This window comes from Parus major, chromosome 4 (assembly GCF_001522545.3).
Source record: "Parus major isolate Abel chromosome 4, Parus_major1.1, whole genome shotgun sequence".
In the NCBI taxonomy this organism is placed as follows: Eukaryota; Metazoa; Chordata; class Aves; order Passeriformes; family Paridae; genus Parus; species Parus major.
Window position 1 is genome coordinate 59,855,872 of NC_031771.1, and position 21,497 is coordinate 59,877,368.

A 21,497-nucleotide genomic window follows, 5' to 3' on the forward strand; every position below is an offset into this window, starting at 1 on the left:
TCAGTTTCAATCAGTTTAAGCCCAGAATCCTTGTGCAAAAATAACATTAGCATATTTATACAAAACCATAATTTACAGTAATTTAAAATATTACTATATCTGGCCAGCAGCTTTTTCATTTTTTTTGTAGCTGGAAGTATTCTACAGTGAGGTTTTTTTAATACATACAATATATCAGAAAATATCTACATACATATTTTATATACATATAAATAATAAAATATAAATAATATAAATATTTTCACTATCCTCTAGAACAGGGACTTTAAAATCCTCTGAATAGCAATACATGTAAGTATTGTATAATATAAGTAAATGGATTTCAAACCAAAGCAAAATGTACTTGAAATTAACATTTAAATGACATTTCAATTAAAAAGTAAACATTACCTGGGGAAAGTTTTACTTGGTGTATCTTTGAACATTTTTTTCTTTCACTGCTTAGTAATTAGAGCTACTAACAGACCATAATTTACATAATAGTATCAGGTTTAGGTATTAAGACTAAGATTTCCAATACATGGAAGTTCCATAAAAAGTTAATTGTTTTACATCCAAGATACCTCTTTAAGCTTTGGTACACAGAAAAGCAATATAACCTGAATCAATACACTATTCAAATGTCATTTTTATCTTAAAATATATCAGCAACAGAGTAACAAATGCTATGAAAATACCTCAGGATATAAAAACTCAACTATTAAACAGAAGACAAAGATTCAGTAGCATCAGCATGCTGAAACACAGCCTTATTTCTGGATGTGACAAATAAAGCAGGTGGACCAAAAAAAATCCCTGAGCACAGAACTATTCCCAATTACACATAAAACATATTTGTTATTGTATCAATCATTTCTCTTTACAGTCATGCACTCCCTAAATCAATTTAAAAGAGTTTTATGCCTACAAGCTCCTGAAAGAGACTGAATTGAAGTAAACAAAATGAGATAAATTTCTGAAAACAGACTGGAAGTAGATACTTACTACAAACCTACTATTCACTTTTTCTAGAATCCTTTTTTCATTTAGAGCCATTGATTCTCCTTTCCTCTTCTTTATTCTCTTTTTTTCCAGCTTTTTGCAAGCATACATTTTTCCTGTTGCCCGTACTTGACAGGCACACACCTACAAAAAGAAGGATCGTGTGTCAGAGATGCTTAAGGTTTTTTTAAGTTTTTTTTTAAAGACTAAGTTTAACTTTCTTTTCAAACTCTTTAATGGTCTCAGAAAATTACGGTCTGTAAGCATCAATACAGAGCCTTCCCTCATGAAACAACTTTAACGGTTCACAAAAACTGTAACAGAAGTAGAGAAAGTGATTATACAGAGGCAAACACATTTCTTTCAGGGTTAAAGTTTAGTAAAACTGTGGATCCTGCGTTAGTGAAACAAGTTACTACAGTAACACTTAAGTGTCTTAGTACTTGTTAAGGACACATTCACATCACAACCAAACAGGAGAACCATAATGGTAATTTAATAGCATGCCTTCTCCTTCCATATAGGGCTCTGGTTAAAATAAGCATGGGGAGCAGTTCAATGAATTATAAACAGAATTAATAAAACCTATAGATTTTAAATTAGGTTCATGAATATTCAACATAATAAGAAAATTGCAACTAAATGCTCATTTCCAAATGAAATTTCTAAGCAGAAGCAACTGTTATCAGCCAGTTTCCTGCAGCTTTGTGCATGACCTACAATGCTTAAACTAAGACATCAAATCCATTTGTATCAACAACGGTTTGCCAGGTGATGTGTCAAATCTACATTGATAGAGACAAGAGTTAAGCAGACTCTTCTTTTTCTTTTATTCCTTAAAAACTGCCTGGCAGAAATATACTTTTGCACTCACCTCTCCAAATCCACCTTTGCCTAGTACTCGGTAATGCCTAAACGTGTGTTTGGTTACTGGCTGCCTGATTAACAGAAAGAAACAATTATTGCAACAGGAATTACAAATGTTAGTAATCCCTCCCCACCCCGAGGTCTGTCTTCATTTTCTCCTCTCTGTTCTGACGTATTTCTGAACAAATGTTGCCTTAACATCATGTAGAACTACTATAATAAGCTGAATTTCTAATGAAGGGGTGCTGTGCTAAGAAACGTGGGCTCCCTCATGTGGTCACCAGGCACTGCCAATGGCAGGAAGAAAAGCTGGTCAGCTCGGCCCTTTGCTGCCCACAGTTAGAGCCTGTGTGTTCCCATCACAGGCCATTTACCACCTCCTGTTGCCTCCCTTAACTGACACGCTGGCATGCAGAGTGCATTTCAATGGGATCATGCTTACAATGTGGCATTTAAAAGGTAAACCATTTCTGATTTCACTTTGTTTTTTCACAAAAGAAAGAGCTGTGGTATGCAAGAGCAGTTCAAGAACCAAACTGTTAAGGTATTTCGGCAGAGAAGGAGGAACAGATAACTGGAAGCAGTAGAGCTGTTGACCACTCTGTGCTAAAACTCTCCTAAATGTGTCAGAGCAGGACTATTACAAGGTAGTGGGTTCTTCTGTGTTTTGCTTTAAACGAGTGTTCGTTGTTACTGCAGCTTTGTTCTCAGGACAAGAGTGGAGGTTCATTTAGTAGAAAATTTGAGTAACATACCTAGTTTTCTTACTGGCTTTTGCTACCAATTTAGTAAAATAGACACTGGATAACTGGAATTTACAACAAAATCAGAGCTCAAGCACCTTAATGTTAGAATATATGATCACAATACCCAGGGGGCTGAATTTCAGTTGATTTGTAACAATTTCAGCCTTCTGAAAGACTCTGGACACTCATCTAGTATTGATATGGAAGGCCAAACTAGATTCTGAGATATATATAAATCTATATATATATATATATCTTGCTATCTTGTAATTACTAGATCTGTATCTATACCACCCTAAAAAAACCTAACAGTTAGCCAATCACCCAGTGGGTTATAAAACTAGATTAATCTGTTTATTAACCACTAATTAGACTAAGTTGGAAACTAAAGGATGATAGTATTCCCAAGAAAGACTGGTATTCCACTGCACACTTGACAGCCAAACATTTCTGAATTTGCATTTACCCAATACCACTTAAAGAGTTAAGATTTACCACTTAAAGGCTACAGACAGACAGTTCCATTGGAGTATTGGTTCTCTTGCTGTCCATCAACAGCATCATTTACATCTTGTCTTTCAGATCATAATTTCTTAAGACAGGCAATCTCATTTAGCATTCATCTCTACAGCATTTCCAGCATAAAAATCAAAATTTTCCACAAAGCAAAGCTAAATTATAAAGCAAGCATAAATAAACTTACTTTTCCAGCCATTTCCACTGTAAGAAACGGGAAAAATACACACTCTCCTGGTAAGCTTCAAAAGGTCTTTTGCTTAGGTATTCATGGACAATTCTAGCAGGAACATAAACAGAAAAATAAAATCCATCTTATTCTGAAAAAGGCTCCTGGTGAAGCAGGAGGTGCTATCAATCTACAGACATATATTTAAACGTATTGATGAAGCTGTAGGCAGAAAAACATCACCAGTGTGCTCTATAATGGTTTTAACCTAAATGTCTCAAAAAGTGAGTGCCTTTTATAGAAAAATGTTCCTATCAAAACCCTCGTGAAGGCCAAACTACTGCTACTTATAGGAACTAGACACTTCGACCGCTGCATTTTTAATGTCTTCAAACCCTCTTAAACACCAGCTTCTCAGCAGCTATTTTATGCATGTATGCATATATGACCTTTGAAAGTATCTACAAGTTTTAACATATTCTTTGGACACTGGTAAATAAAATTTTATTTTAGGATTTGAAATTGAAGTGCAAAATGCCATATCCAAACCATGAACACCAAGTACCTTATCATTCCCTTAAAGAAACACACCAAGATGGAGGTGGGGAAGGAAACGAGTCATTCAAACTGTAGTCAGGTATTTATTAGACAGAGGAAAGGGAATGACCTACATGAGACAGTCCATCTGAGACATGTTTTATGAGGTGTTCTCACACAGCCCTTTCCATTTTATAATCTCAGCTTGTTACAAAGCATGCTATTTCTGTTGCCAGGGAGATGACCCAAGCAGTGACAAAACCTGTAGTCATCCCTCAGACGTGATCAAGCACGCCTTGAAGAACCAGAAATATTAGAAACATAAAGGCTTTAGAAAGACATGTAACACTCATAAATACGTACCATCCCTCCAAGAAAAGCCTCCCCTGCTACTACTGTGTGAAATACCACTTCATGACTGCAGAACAAAACCAAGTTGTATTGTTTTGTGTTAACTATCACAAGTAATCCTCCAATCAGCCATCTTAATTCCACATAAGTGTTGGCCTCAGTTAAACTTGTTTTCAAGAACCTTAAATGTCTAACATTGTTCATAAACCTTTCAAGCTTCAACTTATAACTTCCTACTTTTCTGAGTACATTCATCATGGAAGAGAGTCACTCAAAAAGTAAGACTACAATAAAGAGAAAAACCATTTATCTTACAGAATTCTTGGTGGCAGACAACAGTGTGATTTTATGTAAAAGCAGCATTAAAGAAAAAGCTCTGCAAAAGTCAAACTTCTCAAACACATCTGAAGAAAATTTAGTCCTTTAATAAATCTGTTCCAAGTTTCTTTCTTTACTCATTTCAGGAAAACAGTATTTCTGGATATAACAACTTCATCTTTCACTTTCCTTAGAAGCACACAGATTTCTCTTGTAATTCTCAACTTCAGCATTAAGCATTTTAACTTACCTAGTACAGTCCATGAAAAGATCCTTAGAAGGGTTCTTTTCTAGTCTTGCTTTACATTCATTTACTGTTTCCTGAGGTATTTCTGGCAAGTGTGCTGCAGACTTAAAAAAAGAAAGGATAGCAACAATGAAAACAGTTAAGTCAACAGAAAAACTAAAAGTTTTGTATTCAAAGATAAATTAAAATTTTTAGTACAGGAAAAGGAAAAAAAGTTTGACTAAAGAGAAAATCAAGGAAGTATTTGAGCAAATTTTTAATTTATTTCCCATTACAGAACAATTAATTGAAAGTTATTTCAGTTATTTACTATTTCAGTATCTGGGGGAACAAACTTGGCAATGAGTCAAACTTCTTTTTCTTTCCAAAAAAAAGCAAGTAACCTCTCTGGCTTGGCAGGACGGAAAGGAAAAAGAAACACAAACACAAGCTGGGAAAATATTTCAAACCAGACCAAAGAAATCTGGGGTCTTTTGAAAAATACGTGTGACTTATGGTAGTCCCAAGAAATTCTCAAAACGATGTGGCAAATTTAGATTCTATCTTCTTTTAAGGCATCTTCAAGATCTTTTGTATACCATGTACAAAGCAAGAGAAGCAAAAGGAGCATCTATTAATAAAGAGCAAAGATCTAATTATGCACCCACAGAAAAGCTTCCACTGGATACCAAAAAAACCCTCTTTGATAAATGAAAAAAATCAGCTATTAATGATTACCGTGGAAAACTGAAAGTAACAGAATGCTTCAGAAGAAAACAGCATTTCACTTTGTGAAAACCTGCAGCAATTCTGAAAATTTACAGCAAACTAACCAAGGCCACACAGGAGTTTAAAAGACTTCTGACTACAACACCCTTAGTTAATTTGCTTTTAAGTTTTCTTTAGGTGTCAAATGGAGAATAAATTATAATGATAGTAGTTATAAAAGCAGAGATCAGTCCAGTTTTTTGATTTCAAGTTGACTGAGCAGAATTTTAGAAGGCAGCACACCTCTCAGAAAGACAAAATTGGGATCAATGAAGTTTGAAAGTCTATTTACTAAAACCAATGCAACCACTGAGAGCTCTCTAATTATCTGACATTTACAAAGCACTCAAGAAAATCTTTTGCAGTATATTTACCCCATTAGTGAAGTACGTCTCTAAAACTTTGAGGCCACAGTCTATGCGCTTTTCATCTGAAGATACCTCATATTCTGCCTAGGGGAATGGAATTGAAAATTATATTATGTTCTGAGCCACATGGCATCTTTTACATAATGATAGGTAAATTTTATCATGAATAACACAATACTCCTAATATAAAAGAAACAGAAGGCTATATAGTGAAACATGTATGAAGAACAGTCCTAAGGAAAAAAACAACGCATATGGAATTTAATCTTTAGAAAATGTATGAAACCTAACAATTAGTCTAAGTTCAATTACAGAAATTGCATTGTAGAGGTTAAACTAGATCAATTACAATAGAATAGTATTTATGTAGCATTGTAGGACAGAATGACCCAGATGGAAAATAATTGAGAGTACAATAATCAGCTTTTTCTTCACTGTACTTTCTTCCCTTCATGTATTATTCTTTGCTACAGTTTTGGGTAAAACCGGGATAAAATTACTTTCTACAAGCTTAAAAATGAGATCAAAACCAAACCCTACATCATTCTTTGAAAAAATAAATCTGAGTAAATACAAATTTTGAAAGTTTTTGACTTAGTAACATCTGGTAGTGGGATGTAGAAAAAGAGAATTGTGCAACACAGTGCATTTTGCAGATAAACAACTGGCAGCTGAACAGAGCTCCAGAAGCAGCTACTTACGGAAAAACCCACAACCAACAAATCACCACAGAGATACTACTACTGAAAAACTCCAAGAACTACTTACTATTAATAATTTTATGGAATAATTTAGAAGCAGACATCAGAAGTTGCAACATTTAAAGACAACACAAAGTCTGGGAAAAGACAAATTAGAACAAAGCATCTCAAACAGCAACACATATTAGGTTTGTTAGCTGGGCCAACTCAGTTGGAGTTTATTTCATATTTCAGTATGTAAATGCATGCACCTAGGAACAAAAAATATATGGCAGACTCCCAGAATGGAGGATTGTATCAAAGAAAAGAACAGCTGGGCATACTGGGACAACAATCTTTAGAAACCTCATTGGAAATGACAAGTAATTGGTCTAATCAGAAGTTATTTACCTTTATAAGGAAAACTAGAACACTGAAAAATCACAGTTCAAGAGTCAAACACACACACACACAATACTGGAAATAACAGAATCCCTGATTTCCAGTTCTGCCATTAATGACAACTAATCCTCACTGACTCACTACTAAATTATCAACATCTTTTTCTACTGAGACATTATGGTATCACCCACTTCAGCACGCTACTCAAATCTATCAATCCAAATGCAAAACATTATTTCTGCTGTTCAATTCCACAACAAAAAGTCTAATGGTCAGGAATTCTTCTGCAACTGAAAATCAACTTGAACAAGTCAAAAAAGTTTATCAACCCAAAGTTCAGCAGTATATTTAGCATCTTTAGTGTACAAATAGTTAGGCATGCTATTTTACATGGATAGTGTAATTTAAAAGGAAGCTTGAGAAATGGCCTTTCCAAATAATTCTGTAACTTACAGGGAAGTTTGAGCTGTTACCCATTCCTTTTCATATGTGAATAACCCTGTCCCTAGCTAGTGAAATGAGTCACTTGATTGGATAACTCTAATTCTTTACTTTAACTTCCGTCACTTATATTCAATTATTTCACAACTCTTCTTCCTGTAAAGCCAAGCTGACTCCAGACTTTTAGGTCACACCTTCCCAAGAACTGGAGCTTACCAGGCTCAGTATTCAGTACAGGTAGACAACGTAGTATTGGTACTACCTTGATTTTGGACTCCTGAAATAATCACACTGCAGAAATCACATTGCTTCATGTAAAAGAGTCAGAAAACTCTATTAACAAGGATGCAAGGTTTTTAAGGCTATGGCATTTCATTTTGGGAAATTTTTTTTTCAGAAGACTAAGCCTAAAATTTCTTTAACAAAAGCTAAACAGCCTCAGCTTTTGCTTCCTGTATTGCCTTACAAAGAATATCAACAAAAAAAACCCTCAACCCCCAAAAGAACAAGCTTGCTGAAGTCCAGTGTTGAAGTCCAGTCCACAAAAGGGAATCAGGCTAATTCAGGAACCACCTGTAGAGATGGTAGGTATTTTATCTCACACCCTTGATCAAGACAGGATGCTAATTTCAGATTCTGAGAGTCACTAAATAAAGGTTATCTTGTTTCAGTGATTCCCAAGAATAATTCTTCACCCTGATTTTTTAAATGGAAGTTAAACAACAAATAAATAAAAGTAAATTGTGAAATCATTCCTTACATCAGATTATCTCAGCTATTTTGTTAATTCACAGAAGTGTTGCAATCCACATAACATATTTCCATATTTCCATATTTCAAAACAATTCAAATTTTTCAGTTAGTGGAAAACAGTTACTTCTTAGAGACAGTTTTACCCAAAAATGACATCTGTAGAGCAAGGACACACCTGCTTTACAGTCACGCCTAAGATTCATTCTCTTTTGTGCTGCCAAAGATTCTGCTACTCCTTATCTAAGACATGAGGACTAAAATGTGTACAGAAGTTGTAGCCATTAAGGGTACATCCAAAGTTGTCAGTGCATGGCACTCATTAAGGGCTCTGGTTTATATTCACTTCAGCAAGAAAGCTTCACTGTTCTGGATTTCCATTCAATCTGTTCAGTCTCCAACTGTCAATCTAGTCTCTGGAATCTGGTGCTCAAACAGCTCCTGGGAGTCACAAAAGTGAAGCATACCTGCGGAGTAAGCCCAATTGCACACAGATTCATTGACAAATATAAATAATTCCATTTATTTGACACTCAAATTCCTTTTTAGCTGATCTAGTGTCTCAGTTTTTACTCCCACAGAGAAAGGAAGTTACAGTGAAATGGGAGGCACAGCAATAATCCCGTGTACATTCCTTACACCCTGCCTCTTCCAGAGCCATCTTGCAATCCAATATCATACTTTGGGATGCATGCAAGCAGCAGCACTACCCTACTTCTGTCTCCTTTGGTCATTTGTTCTCTGCGTGTAAGAACAAAAATGGCTGGAATGAGAAAACCTGTTCTGTCAGCAGCAATCTCAATTTGAGACTGTATCATATTGTTCTTGGATTAACTGTGAGGGACAAAGAATCAAAAGCTCTGAGCTGTTATTCTCTCCTCTTAAGGGATGCCTGCCTAATCTTCTCATTACTCTCCCCCTCCACAAGAGGGTTTTAGACTGAAGATTTTTTGCAAAATATAGCTGTGGGCACACTTCCTTCCTTCCCTTGTTCTTCAGCATTAGATATCAAGATGTAAATATATCAAGACCTTTTTCCCTTGGTCTCAAAAAAATTGGTTTTTCTCCTTCCATAGATGGTTCTCTAAATTTCCATCTCCATTGTATGGTTTTTAATTAACACATGCTGTGTAGCCTAAGGCTTTCATGCAAGTTGCAACATTTTAAAGTATATGTTTATAACATTTTGAAGCCTGAGTATAGCAAGTAATTTTCATAATACAGACATCTTTTCAGGCTCATACCAAGCAGCGTGTCTTCCTAAAATTGCTTCTCTCTCCCATCATGCCCATTTTCTGTAGCTCTGACTATACCAAGATGGCAGAGACTTTATAGTAAACACTAAACATTTTCTTTCAAGTAGCAGAGACAGTTTTTTGACATCCATCAGAAGTTACAGCTTTACAGTCAGCAAAGACTAGACCACACTACATTTTCAAGTACACAGCATTAGGAAACAGAGGTGTATAGAGATAATTAATAAAATGGTTGTGTCTTAACCACAGCAGGCAGCTAAGCCCCACACAGGCACTCACTTCCCCCCACTAAAAACCAAAAGGTCAGAAGTGAGAAATCTTACAGTTTGAAATAAAGACAGTTTGATGAAGCTGCAGTTACAAGCAAAGCAAAGTAAGAAATTCATTCATTTCTTCCCATTGGTAGGGAGATATTTGACCATTTCCAGGAAAGCAGGGCTTCATTCTCATGGATAACACCTAGCTGGCAAATTGTAACTTCCCCCCTTCCTCTTTCTTTCCCCCAGCTTTTATTACTGAGCACAGCACCATATGGTATGGGATATCCCTTGGGTTCAGCTGTCCTGGCTGTGTCTGCTTTGAACTTCTTGCACACCATCAGCCTCCTCACTTTTAGGGCATCATGAGGAACACAAAGACTTTGTGTAATCACTATTCAGCAAGAACTTAAACATCCTTGTTATCAACATTATCTTGGTCTAAAATCCAAAATACAGCACAAAATGAGCTACAATGAAGAAAATTAACTCTATCCCAGCAAAACCAACGCAAAAATAAAATATTTACATACAAGAATATATAAGCAACTGCCTACTATAGCCATAATCCATTTCTCACTGCTTACCACTGCATCCAGAAATTCAATGCATCTTTTCAAGTCTGGTCTGGAATCACAGAACTGTCTGAAGAGAAGTCTTCCTATTGGCTGTTTGTCACAAAGCTGGTTATAGTCTCTCTCTGGGAAAAAATAATATATAAATATCTTTATTTATTTTTATTGTAGGATAATCATTACTCCCATCTGAGGTCAGAAAAATATCACTAAAACATGAAGATTTTACATTAACATATTTATCAAAGATACCATAAATATGCAATGATGCCAAAGAATAGTGAAACACTCTTCAGTCACATTTGTGTTCTATTGACTATCCCATTTACTAAAAACACACTGAATTATATGTTTAAAGTTAATTTGGGTTAGGGTGCAGAAAGCAACCACACTGTGAAACAGTAATACCAAAGTAAACAAGGTTGTTTGGAAAGAACGAATACAAAAGGTAAAAAAATCTATTAGAAGACACTAGGGAAAAAGGTAAAATATATTAGCATCAATTTAAAATGAGAGTCCTTTTTCTAATTCAAAGTTTTGTAAATCTATTCTTTAGGAACAGTTTCCTTTAACAAACAAGGAGCTGTGATACATTGTTTAATCCTCTAATAAATTTTATTTTCTCCTAAGTTCTCCATCATATTAGAAGTGTAATAGTTTTATTTTTTTGTTATTTAGCATTTAGAAGCAAGACAGAGTCCTTTCCATTAACAGCACCAAACTGCCACCTTTCTCATTCAAAGGAGAGGATTTACAGGACACTCACCGATGGAGCACCGAATACCCTCACAGTGACTGACAGGGGGCAACTTCAGCATCTCTTTCCATTTTTTACTACGCCCACTCCGTTTGCCTAGAAGAAAATATGAAAAAAATTGAGAAAAATTGAACATAACATTAACAGCATAAACCTAGGTCAGTTCTACACAGATGTGTCAGACTACTTTTCATGCCTAGAAAGAAATCCATCTACAATGATATCCAAACCAATAACAAATGTGATACAGAAGAACTTGTATGCATTTTTTTCATGCATCATGTAAAGTTGTTTCCAAGACAAATATTTCACATTTTGGCTGTGTATGTAGACTATCTCTGCAGGGAAAAGACAAATATCTAGGTATTTTGAAAATCACAAACAAAACTGGAACATCCAAGATGAAACAAAAAAAAAAATTTGAGAATTATCTCTCAACCATGGTAAACAATGGAAGAAAATAAAGTTGAGTAACAAAATACCAAGAACAAAGTTCTTAAATACATTTTTGGATAATAAAGTTGTACAAAAATATTCTCTCTTTAAGGGCAGTAATAGTAGTAAGAGTAGACCCCACTAATAAATGAGAGGGCATAGCTCAAATACACACTGTTTACTCTAGACCACACAAGGATACCAGGAAGAACTTAGCTGTGGTAAAATTTAAATATTTTCAATGCTTCAGATTTCACAGCACTAATATTGAATTAGCATTGATTAAAAAAAACTATCGCAGTATTTTTCTCTGTTTCTAAAAAAACATATCTGTGCTACATTTTCTATGTTACATTGGACTTTCAGCATATTACCTTGGTCAATTTCATTTACAGAAGATATGCATATTTTTCAAAAAAGCAGAGATAGGAACATATATACACTTTCAGATCCAAAATATTTTAAAAGACTTTACTAAGTGATATGATCAGATGCATTTCCACATGACAGAGCAGCAGCAAATCTGCACAGAAGCTTTCTCACCGTACCAAAGCAGTACGTACTGCTAACCACAATGGGAGAAAAAGGAAGGGAGTTACCCAACGTAATGTGAATAGAAACTAAGCAGCAAAGGGTACCAAACCCTTTCAGAATTAAATCATTAGGGTGAAAGGAACTAACATCTTCAGAATAACAAAATACCTATTTTTTAAAGACCCTCTTTAACATACAGCTTCTTGAGCCATTCCACCAACACAGTTAGACCAGTCCCAGCTTAGTGTACCTTAGCTCATACCAAATTTACATGATCCTTGCTAACAGGAATATTGACTTTGTACTGTGCTGCTGCAACAAAACATGCTCAACTCTAATATCCCTAGAAAAATAAAACAATAAGGAATAAAATACCTATAAATGTTGGCTTGTGGATATTCTTTGAACTGACACCTACTCTCTAAATAAACCCAAACTTCTTCTGCACTTCATTTTCCAATAATCACTTTGCAGGTCTTTTGCCTTCCATAAAGTTTCAGAATAAAAAATATGGAATCTACTTCCCATCCCATATTTCAAGCAGTACCAAAACTAATAAATTAGTATTTAGAGTATTTAGTATTAGAGGCTGTAAATACCAGCATCATTAAAACAACCTGTTTCTATGTTAACAAAATATTTTTGATCTTTAAAAGAAGTTGAATATATGCTTAAAGAAAATCAAATCTCACAAAGCATAGAGCCCTTCTAAGAGAACTGAACACGAAGAAAATAAAGGAATATTTACATTGATAACCTACACATATATACTGAATAACGAGGCTTGGGTATAGATTATGTGATCATGAAAAATAACGGATAGAAGTGTCAGGTTTAGCCATGTAACTGAAAAATACACTAAGCTGCAAGGTCCACAGAAGTTAAAATTCTTCTATTAGAAACTGCCCAGAAAGACTCAACTGTGCATGACACTATGCAATCAGTACTGATCAAGAATGATACACTGACCTCAAATTCATATCACAATGCTGTTTGGAAAATATAAAATGAACTGTGATATATATCAAGAATACCACGTTCTGAAGCACTATCAAAGGAAAAACCCATCCCATCCCCATCCAAAAAAGAGGATCACTAATGCATTTTACTTCAAGTCCAACACAAAAAGTGATGTATTTTGCCCAATATTTGGCCAGAAACTTACGATGTGACCATTATGAACTTCATTTTACAAAAAGAGAACACATGCTAGAATGCAACTGAATTCACCATCTTACAGAAGTCATTAAAGGCTACATATAAGTTATTAATGATACACAAGAATCAGTGGTTTAGCAGTATCCACTAAATCAACGTGCTCTCACTTTTCTCTGAACTGAATGTTCTTGTATTTACAGCAAATGCATTGTAAAAGTCTGTAGGTCCCAGTAATGTAAAGAGCCATTTCTGGTAAAAGTTATGGCAGGAGGCCAATTTGTTTGTCATGTTATTCCTTAATTGCAAAATCCTTTTCCATTTCTGAGGCAGTTTAAAAGAAGTATCAAATCAAATTATAACAATTGTGGTTTGAAAGTGTCTTAATATTGATTTCAGAGCTTCTATTCTGAATCTCATTCTAAAACACTTCAGATAAAACTCTTCTACCAACAGAAAAGCCAGAAGCCATTAGGTTAAGGTGCTTTCTGGTTGACCTCTGTGGCTCAGATGAGTTACTGCTTTTGCCTCCTTCAGATGGAATCAGGATTAAGAGCAATGTCCAGCTTGAAGCAATGCATCTTGTACAAAGAGAAGGGTGGATGCAGCAATACACCATTACAGTGAGGAGAAACTTCAATTACATTTTCAGGTACACAAGAACCTTACCTTTCCCTTCCCCACCAATTACTTCTTAGAGCTACAATTTCAACATTTAACTCTTTTCCTATTTTTGCATCTTAAAAAGATACATACTAAATTCAGTTAGATCACTGCGCTAGCATATGGTATAGGCAAAACATTTAGATGTTTTATTTCAACTCTTTTTTAATCTTCAAAGAAATATTTGAAAAATTTATGTAAGGCAATGCAATTGGCTTATTCATCAGTAAAACCACAACTAATTGAAAAAAATGAAATTGCTGTGGCTGCAAACTATGTCAAGAAATAAGAATATGTTTTAAGTCCTCAGATGCAGTTCTCAGAGCCACAGAGATCTTCCTTGCAGATTTGATCTGCAGACTGACTCATTTCAGTGAGCACAATGCTCACTAAACATTTTTAAGTCAGTTTTCCTTGAGGTAAAAAAATTCGAATTCTGTCATTCAGAATCCTACTTTACTGGCTACTACACTGACACTGAGATTCTGGCATGGAGTTTTTTGGGGACCTCTGTGCCTCAGCTTTCCTGCCTGTGCAGGGCAAGCACTGTGTATCTGAGGCTAAGAAGCACTCAGAGGCTGAGCAGCGCACAGCTCTGTAGCATTGGTGTGCACGATTGCTACAACTTCATTCTTGCAAAACTGATTCCACAAACCAGATTGTCAGATACCAGCTGAGAAATTCATACTAGACCACACCCAGATAAGCTTTGAAAGCCTAAGACTGCAACAAGATGGCAACCTACAACACGCCTTTAGTGTACAAATCAAATCATTTGGTTCAAGGAAAAATGCAAAACAACTGATGCAGGAGCTCTACATCATCTACACTTAGACACATGAAATTAAGCTGAGTACATACACTGTTTTAAAATATTTCCCACAGCAGAGGCAATTGCAGGCAAGTTTCCTAGTAGATTTAATACTCACATGAATTCAAAATCTTCTAGTTCCAGACACATTTTCCTTCATACTACTCACAAAAAGGATTAAAACCTTCCACTAAAAAAAAATCAAAACATTCCTGTTTAACTATGGTCTTATGCTATACATACATTTATAAACACTGCCCATTGAGTAACAAATTTCCATTTTATGCCCCTGTTGGGCAAGATCCACCTTCAAGACACAAAACAGTGTGCAATTAATACTTCATCTCCTCAGATCAGACCATAACACTGGAATAGCACCAAGTTCAGACTAGAAGACAAGCTCATACCATCACTCAGGGAAGGCTGTCACGCTTCCACGTCTGGGGACAGCTCATAAAGTACTACTGTGGGGGTTCACAACAAGCCAGTGCATTCTGCAGGTCACATGTATTTTGACAAAATACAAGCTTGTATCAACTCCACCCTGGGCACAGCTTAACAACTACATTAAACAGAGTGGCAACACTTTTCTATGGAGAAAGGTTTTGGGCTTTTTCCCCAGAGATATGATAAATACAAACTGTTCTTAGTAAACTCATGAGAATCACCTGGCTGAAAATTCAGGTTTTGGCACAAGGTTAGCACCTAACTCACCAGCATTACAAAGGCCAAGGTACTTCTGAATGCAAACAGAAGCAAAAATGCAAGTAGTACAATAAATAAACAAAAGATATCTATAGATTACAGATTGTTACTGCATTTATAAGATAATAGTCCCCACACTCCTGGATTCAAGTACATGGAGTTGGACTTCAGCAAGGTAATACTCGAGTGTTCTTGCTCATCTGACTGTCAAAGCAGTAACACTGCAGCAGTTAAAAGCCCAGCTCTCTACGTGAACATTTGTGCCGTTTGTTTATGTGCACAATCATTTATTGTTCCCACAGCTATAACCACTCGAACAACTGGTTCTTCACATGGGCTCTCTATCCAGCCCCGGTGATCATGTGCACATGTAGGAATGCCAGTGCACACACTGTGCCCAGCCTCTGCACTTCACCAATTAAGTGTGGAATGGAAAGCTTGTATCAACTCAACTAAATGTTACTGATCTGAACTAAAATTTATTTATCCGTTTTTGCGAACATTGTAACATCTCTGTATACATTTTGAGACATCTATAACCAGCCAATGAACCGGGTTTACAAGGGGGAAAAAAACACTAAGAACGTTGCAATTTTACAGTCAACAAACAAGCATGACAGTACACTTTTTAGAATGATAGTACACTAAGAATGCAACAGATATTAAAGAAGTAAAATTGATTTAAGCTGATAGTGAAATTTGTAATTGCCACATTTAAAATAAGCAAAGCAGCAGCATGTATCAATTACTAGACCTCTAGTGTTGTGTTTATTTAGTAAATGTAATTATTTAAGATTCCAACTTACCCACATGCATTCTCCTTACAGTTCATTAAATAAAGGACAAAAAGGCAGGCATTGTGCATAATTCTGTACAAACACAGGAAGACATGTTTCCTGCCACAATGAGTTTACAGCAATTTAAAGCACAATGCAATAAGAGTGCAATAGAACATAGGAGGCAAATGAGGGAAGAACTGACATCAATTGAAAGCAACTACAAAAACTCTCAGCACTCTCCTGTTAAATTTCATATTTGCTGGTGGTGGACATTCTGGCTATGAGTCTGCCTTGCTGTCCCACATGTCCTACCCTCGAAATAATTAAAGAATTTAGTTCAGTTCAATAGCCAAACTACAGTGATCCGAGCAATCTCCACAGAATTACATTCCTAGTTACAAAAACACACAAAATAGGATACCTTCCTTGTATCATCAACACTATACTGGAATATTACCTTATACTGCAAGCAAAAGTAGGATTTGTTTTGCTTGCAGAATTATTCCAATTGCTTTCAAGCCCAGACAGATAAAACTCACTATTTGAGTGGACTGCTTATTTTCTGTGAAGAATACATCATTAAGACAATTATCCTGGAACAAGTATCTTAAAGGATTCACTTAAGCCAAACTGTGATCACATTCTGCTGAAAGGTTCCTTCCTTCTAAATCCATCTTTGGACTGCACCTAGCAATTATCAAATCTGCAGGAGACTACTGATCCATCTGAAAACTAATTTTGGGAAGAAAACACCAAACCCAAAACATTCAGCAAGATAAGGATAAAAACCACCTCAAAAACCCACATAGCCTAGATTGGTTCATGGATCCAACTGGAAACTACCTCACCCATTCTTGCAACCACAGGCTAGAACCATATAAGCAAGAGCTGGGGGATTATTTATTCGAGGCATGACCTTAATTTAGCCAAAATCAATCATGAAACAGAGGATATTCTATGCCTAACAGCAGAGCCAACTCTCATTCCCAAACTACTCCTGCCATAGCAGCATAAATAAATTTTAAAGTGGATGCAAATGGACCAGGTATGTTTAAAATGTACTCTTGGCATAGATCCTCTCCTGGAGTAAACTGTCACTGACTTCAAAGGAACGATGCATCTACCCTTTGGGTGTATTTTTTTGAGACTATTACTTTAGGCAATGAAAAAAGAAAGATTCCTAAGCACTTTAAAACATACATGGATTCATTTCTTTCCTTCCCAACATCATAGACTATGTGTGGGATGCTGAAATGAATTTGGGGCTTACAGATACTCAAAGGATTTACTGAGAGTGACTGAAATAAAAACAGAAGATATACAGAGAAAAGTGAATATAAAATAAAAATTGGGGAGGGGAGAATTTTTTTGGGTTTGTTCATATGAAATATGAAAAAATAACTTTGTTCATATTTATTATTTCTCTCCATTTATGGGACAAATTCTTCAATGTCATTCAAGTGAAACAAATTTCAAATATTTTTCTACTGGGAAAAAATGAATGTATTATTTTCTCTGCTCTTATACACTACTAGAAAACATATTGTTGTACACTACTCTTTCGCACAAATATGAGTAAGGAGAACATGGACTAGCTGGTGTAAGAGCTTACAACCTCATTTCATACATCACTATCACTTACCTGGTTTATCTCAGTTCCTGCACTTCAGCACTCATAAGATCAACTTTGAGTTTGCTTTATAATCACTTGTTTTTCTACTGAGTCACCTGTGCTTGTTCCACCATTGGGCTCACCATAAGAGGAAGTTTTCCCTTTTTCTTTCCCATGTACAAGTTTCTCTCAAAACATAATGTACACACAAGAGGAAAGAGCAGGCTTGACACAAAGTGCCACTTAACCCAGGGAACTGGGACAGGGAATCCCAAAACACCTTGCACTGCAGTTGAACTGCACTTTTCATCTGAAGGCAAATTCCTCCATGGACAGGTCACCTTTCAGCACAAGAAGCCAACTAAAAAACTGGACAAGGAAAGAAAAACTCTGAGTACAGCTCCCGACTCCTAAATCTATACACCATGAAGTACCAAAGGATACTTTGTGCCACCATATCATCTTCTAGTTGTAGGTATATTCAAGAATCATATATTATGTTATCATTAATACCCACATGTAAAAAGAACTGGCATTTGATCATTTACCAAGTGGCTTTTAAAAAATATAAGGAATCCTGATGGCTTCCCTTTTTAACCTAAAGAAGTATTGCAGTTGCTACAAAGACATTACAAGTCTTTAATGGAAAGAGACAGGCTTCTAATAAAATGGTGTTTTATTGAAAGCTATAAATATCCTCTTAGAGACAAAATTTAAAGTTTTGAGGCTGGGTGGGAGCTGGGGTTTCATATGACCTGAAAAATGGAATTACAGACAACAATAGCATTTTATTTTTATTGTATGGGAGAAGAAAGTAGCAAGAAAAGATTAATTTTATCTGAGTTCCTTGTTCTCTAATAACATAGATCAAACTTACTTTCTATATATCAGATCAGATTTAAATGGTAGACATGAACTTCGCTGTTCAAGGTGTGCTGATACTGCACACCTACAAATGCAAAACCCAAAATGATATTCACATCCTAACAACATTCATATCCAGAACTATTAGAGTACCTAAAATTCAAAGGAAAATTATGTGTACAAGTCTGGGATCATGATTTTGATTGTTAAATCTGGTTTATGTGCTCAGGTACAATTTGGTGTTATTTATCGGGAATTTCTGAATTCCCATTAGGCACCTGCCATACTATTTCACCAGAAGTGGACAGGTACACATATTTTATTGTTTCTATATTTACAAAATGAAAATTACATATCTCTGGGGTTAAAAGACTTTGTAAGATGCGTTCAAGGGTACAACCATTTACTACTCTCATCTTCATCAGAAAAGAATCTCAAGTTTGACTGACCCATGCAAGCCATAATTAAGCCTCATTGATTTGTTTTGACATGCACCACAAAGAGCAGAGTAGTTTACATTGTTATTTTATTTGCCTGTACAACTGATAGGTTTATCCAGGTGAACACCTCTCACCCACACTGAGGAGGATTACGGACATGGCTAAAGCCTATACATGAAAATAAGTAAAGCTGCTATTGTATATTAGCTTTGGATTTTACTTTCTTCCATAAGAAATAATTCTGCACTTTTCCATGCTATCCCACTTCTCCATACAATATAGAGTGTCATAATATAAATGTGGGAAGGAAAGTAAATTGAAAGTCTGCTCTTCTGTCCCAGTTGTTGGGCCCTTTTAGCAAGGAATATATTAAAACATCTACCCCACACACTAATTTTGCAAATTCCATTGCCTTGCAGTCTATCAGGCACGTAAGAATAGAGCTGGGACAGGGATTTTATAGAATGGTCTTGACAGGTGGAGTAAACCAGACATTCCCAGACCAGCCAGAGCATGTAATGCAGAGAAAATATCAATGAGTGTTTTGAAAAATGTGCCCCATGCACAGGGATTGATACCTGAAAAGGTAAAAGACCTTCTACCAATTATCAATGGAGTTCTAGAGTTTCAAAGCCAGAATTCACAGTTTTTGCACACATTTACACAACAGAGCCCAGGCCAATTGAAGGTATAAAGAGAGTAACAGATTACCATTATTTTTTTAAGTTTCATGTCAGGTAGAACTGATCTTCACATCAGCTGCTCTCAGACTTTCATCTAGTTCATTAAAATATCTTGTTTGGTTAGTTCTACCACTATAATTGATTTTAAACATAGTGAAACCTTAACTAAAGAGGCAGCCTGACATTAAGCAGCCACTTAAAAGCCTCTGCAGATTACCACTCTGCTCTTTGTGGTGAGGGTTTGGGCACAGTAAAGTTTTGAGCCAGATTCCACTTTCCCTTCATTTCTCAGATCACTTCAATGCAAATTCCAAATTCAGGCAGCACCACCACAGACATGTTACTGTCAGTGAAACCAGCCAAAACATGTCCTCTAGTTTGAGGTGGTCTCTTCAGCTAAGGTTGGAAAATGGCCCAAAATTGCAATCACTGTTCTGTTTTTTAAACCCCACTTCAAAGTCAAAAAGCTGATTTTCCTCTCTTGCTGCTTAAGGCAAATTTAACTGGATACACATATGGCGTAAGTGCCAAACCCATTTAGAGTTGGAGGAACTTGCAAAACATACAGAGGCAGATTCTACTGTTCTTACTCACTTTAAACAGCTCCAGCTTAACTAATGGGGCTTCTCAACACAATTAAGACAAGCAGGATCCAATCCAAAAAGAATATGCACATTTCGTGGTTGAAAAATATACTCTGCAGAAAGTACACTGATAATCCAGGGAGACTTTCAAGTGGCCATTTAATGGACAGTTATATACACGAAAAAGCAGTAGGACAGTCTTAGTTCAGGATGTTTTTTTAAACAGCAACCACGTGCTATACTAAAACTAATTATCTACCCAAAACGCTTACTAGCTGGGGGGAGGAATCTTCAACTCAAGGTGTTCTGGGCAGTCAAACTGTCCGTGTTAATCTAATGCAAAATAGCATAGTTTTGTATTAGGATAATACAAAACATTCGACTACAAAGTACAGGTCGCATTCAACAGCTACGTTTTTCGCAGGCAGGAATTTCAGCAAGATGGAGTGTAAGGTTTTTCCAGAAACGATTTATGTCACTTTATCGTTTATATCTATATGCATTTACATTTGTAAACAAACTGAGAACTAAATATTAACGACCTTTTTAAAACATCCGGTAAAAACACTATTAGAATCCTTGAAGGAGAAAGGGGTGTTTTTTTCAGCAGCAAAGCAACAAGCCAATAACTCCAAACAGATCCCGCGGGAGGAGCAGGGCAGGTGCCTCAGGGCACTGGCCGGGACTCACTGCCCGCTCTGGGAGGGCTCCTCCGCCACCTCGAGGGGTCCCCGCCCCGCCCGGACCCCTGCCCGGCAGCCTCTCCTCCCTCCCAGCCTCTCCTCCTCCATCACTTCCTCTCCCCCTCCTCGCGGGCCCCTTTCCCCCTCACCTCAGACCCTTTTCCTCCCCCGATATACGTCCCCAGCCCGCCCCGCCTCGAACTCCCGCTTCGCCTCCCTCTTCGCCTCGCCCCGCGGCTCTCACCCTCCCGGGCTTTCAGCAGCACCGTGTTGGCCACGATGTTCTCGATTTCCATGGTCGGGGGTTCTTTCCCCTCAGGGCAGCCGGAGCGGGGGCCGCCCCTACAGCCTCCTTCGCCCCCTCCTCCAGCTCCGCCACCGCCGGGGAGTCAAGCCTCGGCTCATCCGGCCCCAAGGACCTCAGCACTGCGCTCGCCTCTTCCCCATCACCCGCTGCTCGCCCCGGCACCGCGCTCCCCCTCCCCGAGGGCGGAGACGGAGAGCGGGCAGCACCCGCCCGCCCCGGCCATGGCTCCTCCGCCCGCCTCAGGCAGCACCGCCCCTGCGCTGCCACCCCCTCACAA

At 37.0% G+C, this 21,497-nt stretch overlaps 1 protein-coding gene across 3 annotated transcripts in view; it reads right to left on the bottom strand.

The window, feature by feature from the left end:
* GRK4 (G protein-coupled receptor kinase 4) overlaps positions 1–21,462 on the bottom strand; it is a 35,966-nt gene extending 14,504 nt beyond the window's left edge. Inside the window, exons 1-8 of one of the 3 annotated variants that reach the window (XR_001520851.3) lie at positions 21,158–21,462; positions 10,975–11,061; positions 10,221–10,333; positions 5,854–5,931; positions 4,736–4,836; positions 3,298–3,390; positions 1,856–1,919; positions 985–1,125 (exon numbers count right to left, since the gene is read on the bottom strand). Coding sequence is in view for 2 of the 3 variants with exons in the window: in XM_015623778.3 (XP_015479264.1) it covers positions 985–1,125; positions 1,856–1,919; positions 3,298–3,390; positions 4,736–4,836; positions 5,854–5,931; positions 10,221–10,333; positions 10,975–11,061; positions 21,158–21,209 (729 nt within the window). In the remaining variant the exon portion in view is untranslated. Of the gene's footprint in view, positions 1–984; positions 1,126–1,855; positions 1,920–3,297; positions 3,391–4,735; positions 4,837–5,853; positions 5,932–10,220; positions 10,334–10,974; positions 11,062–14,681; positions 14,764–21,157 lie in introns of those variants that run through there. The other 2 variants (XM_015623778.3, XM_033513718.1) reach the window with 2 other exon arrangements.
* Between the last annotated feature and the right edge of the window lie 35 nt (positions 21,463–21,497).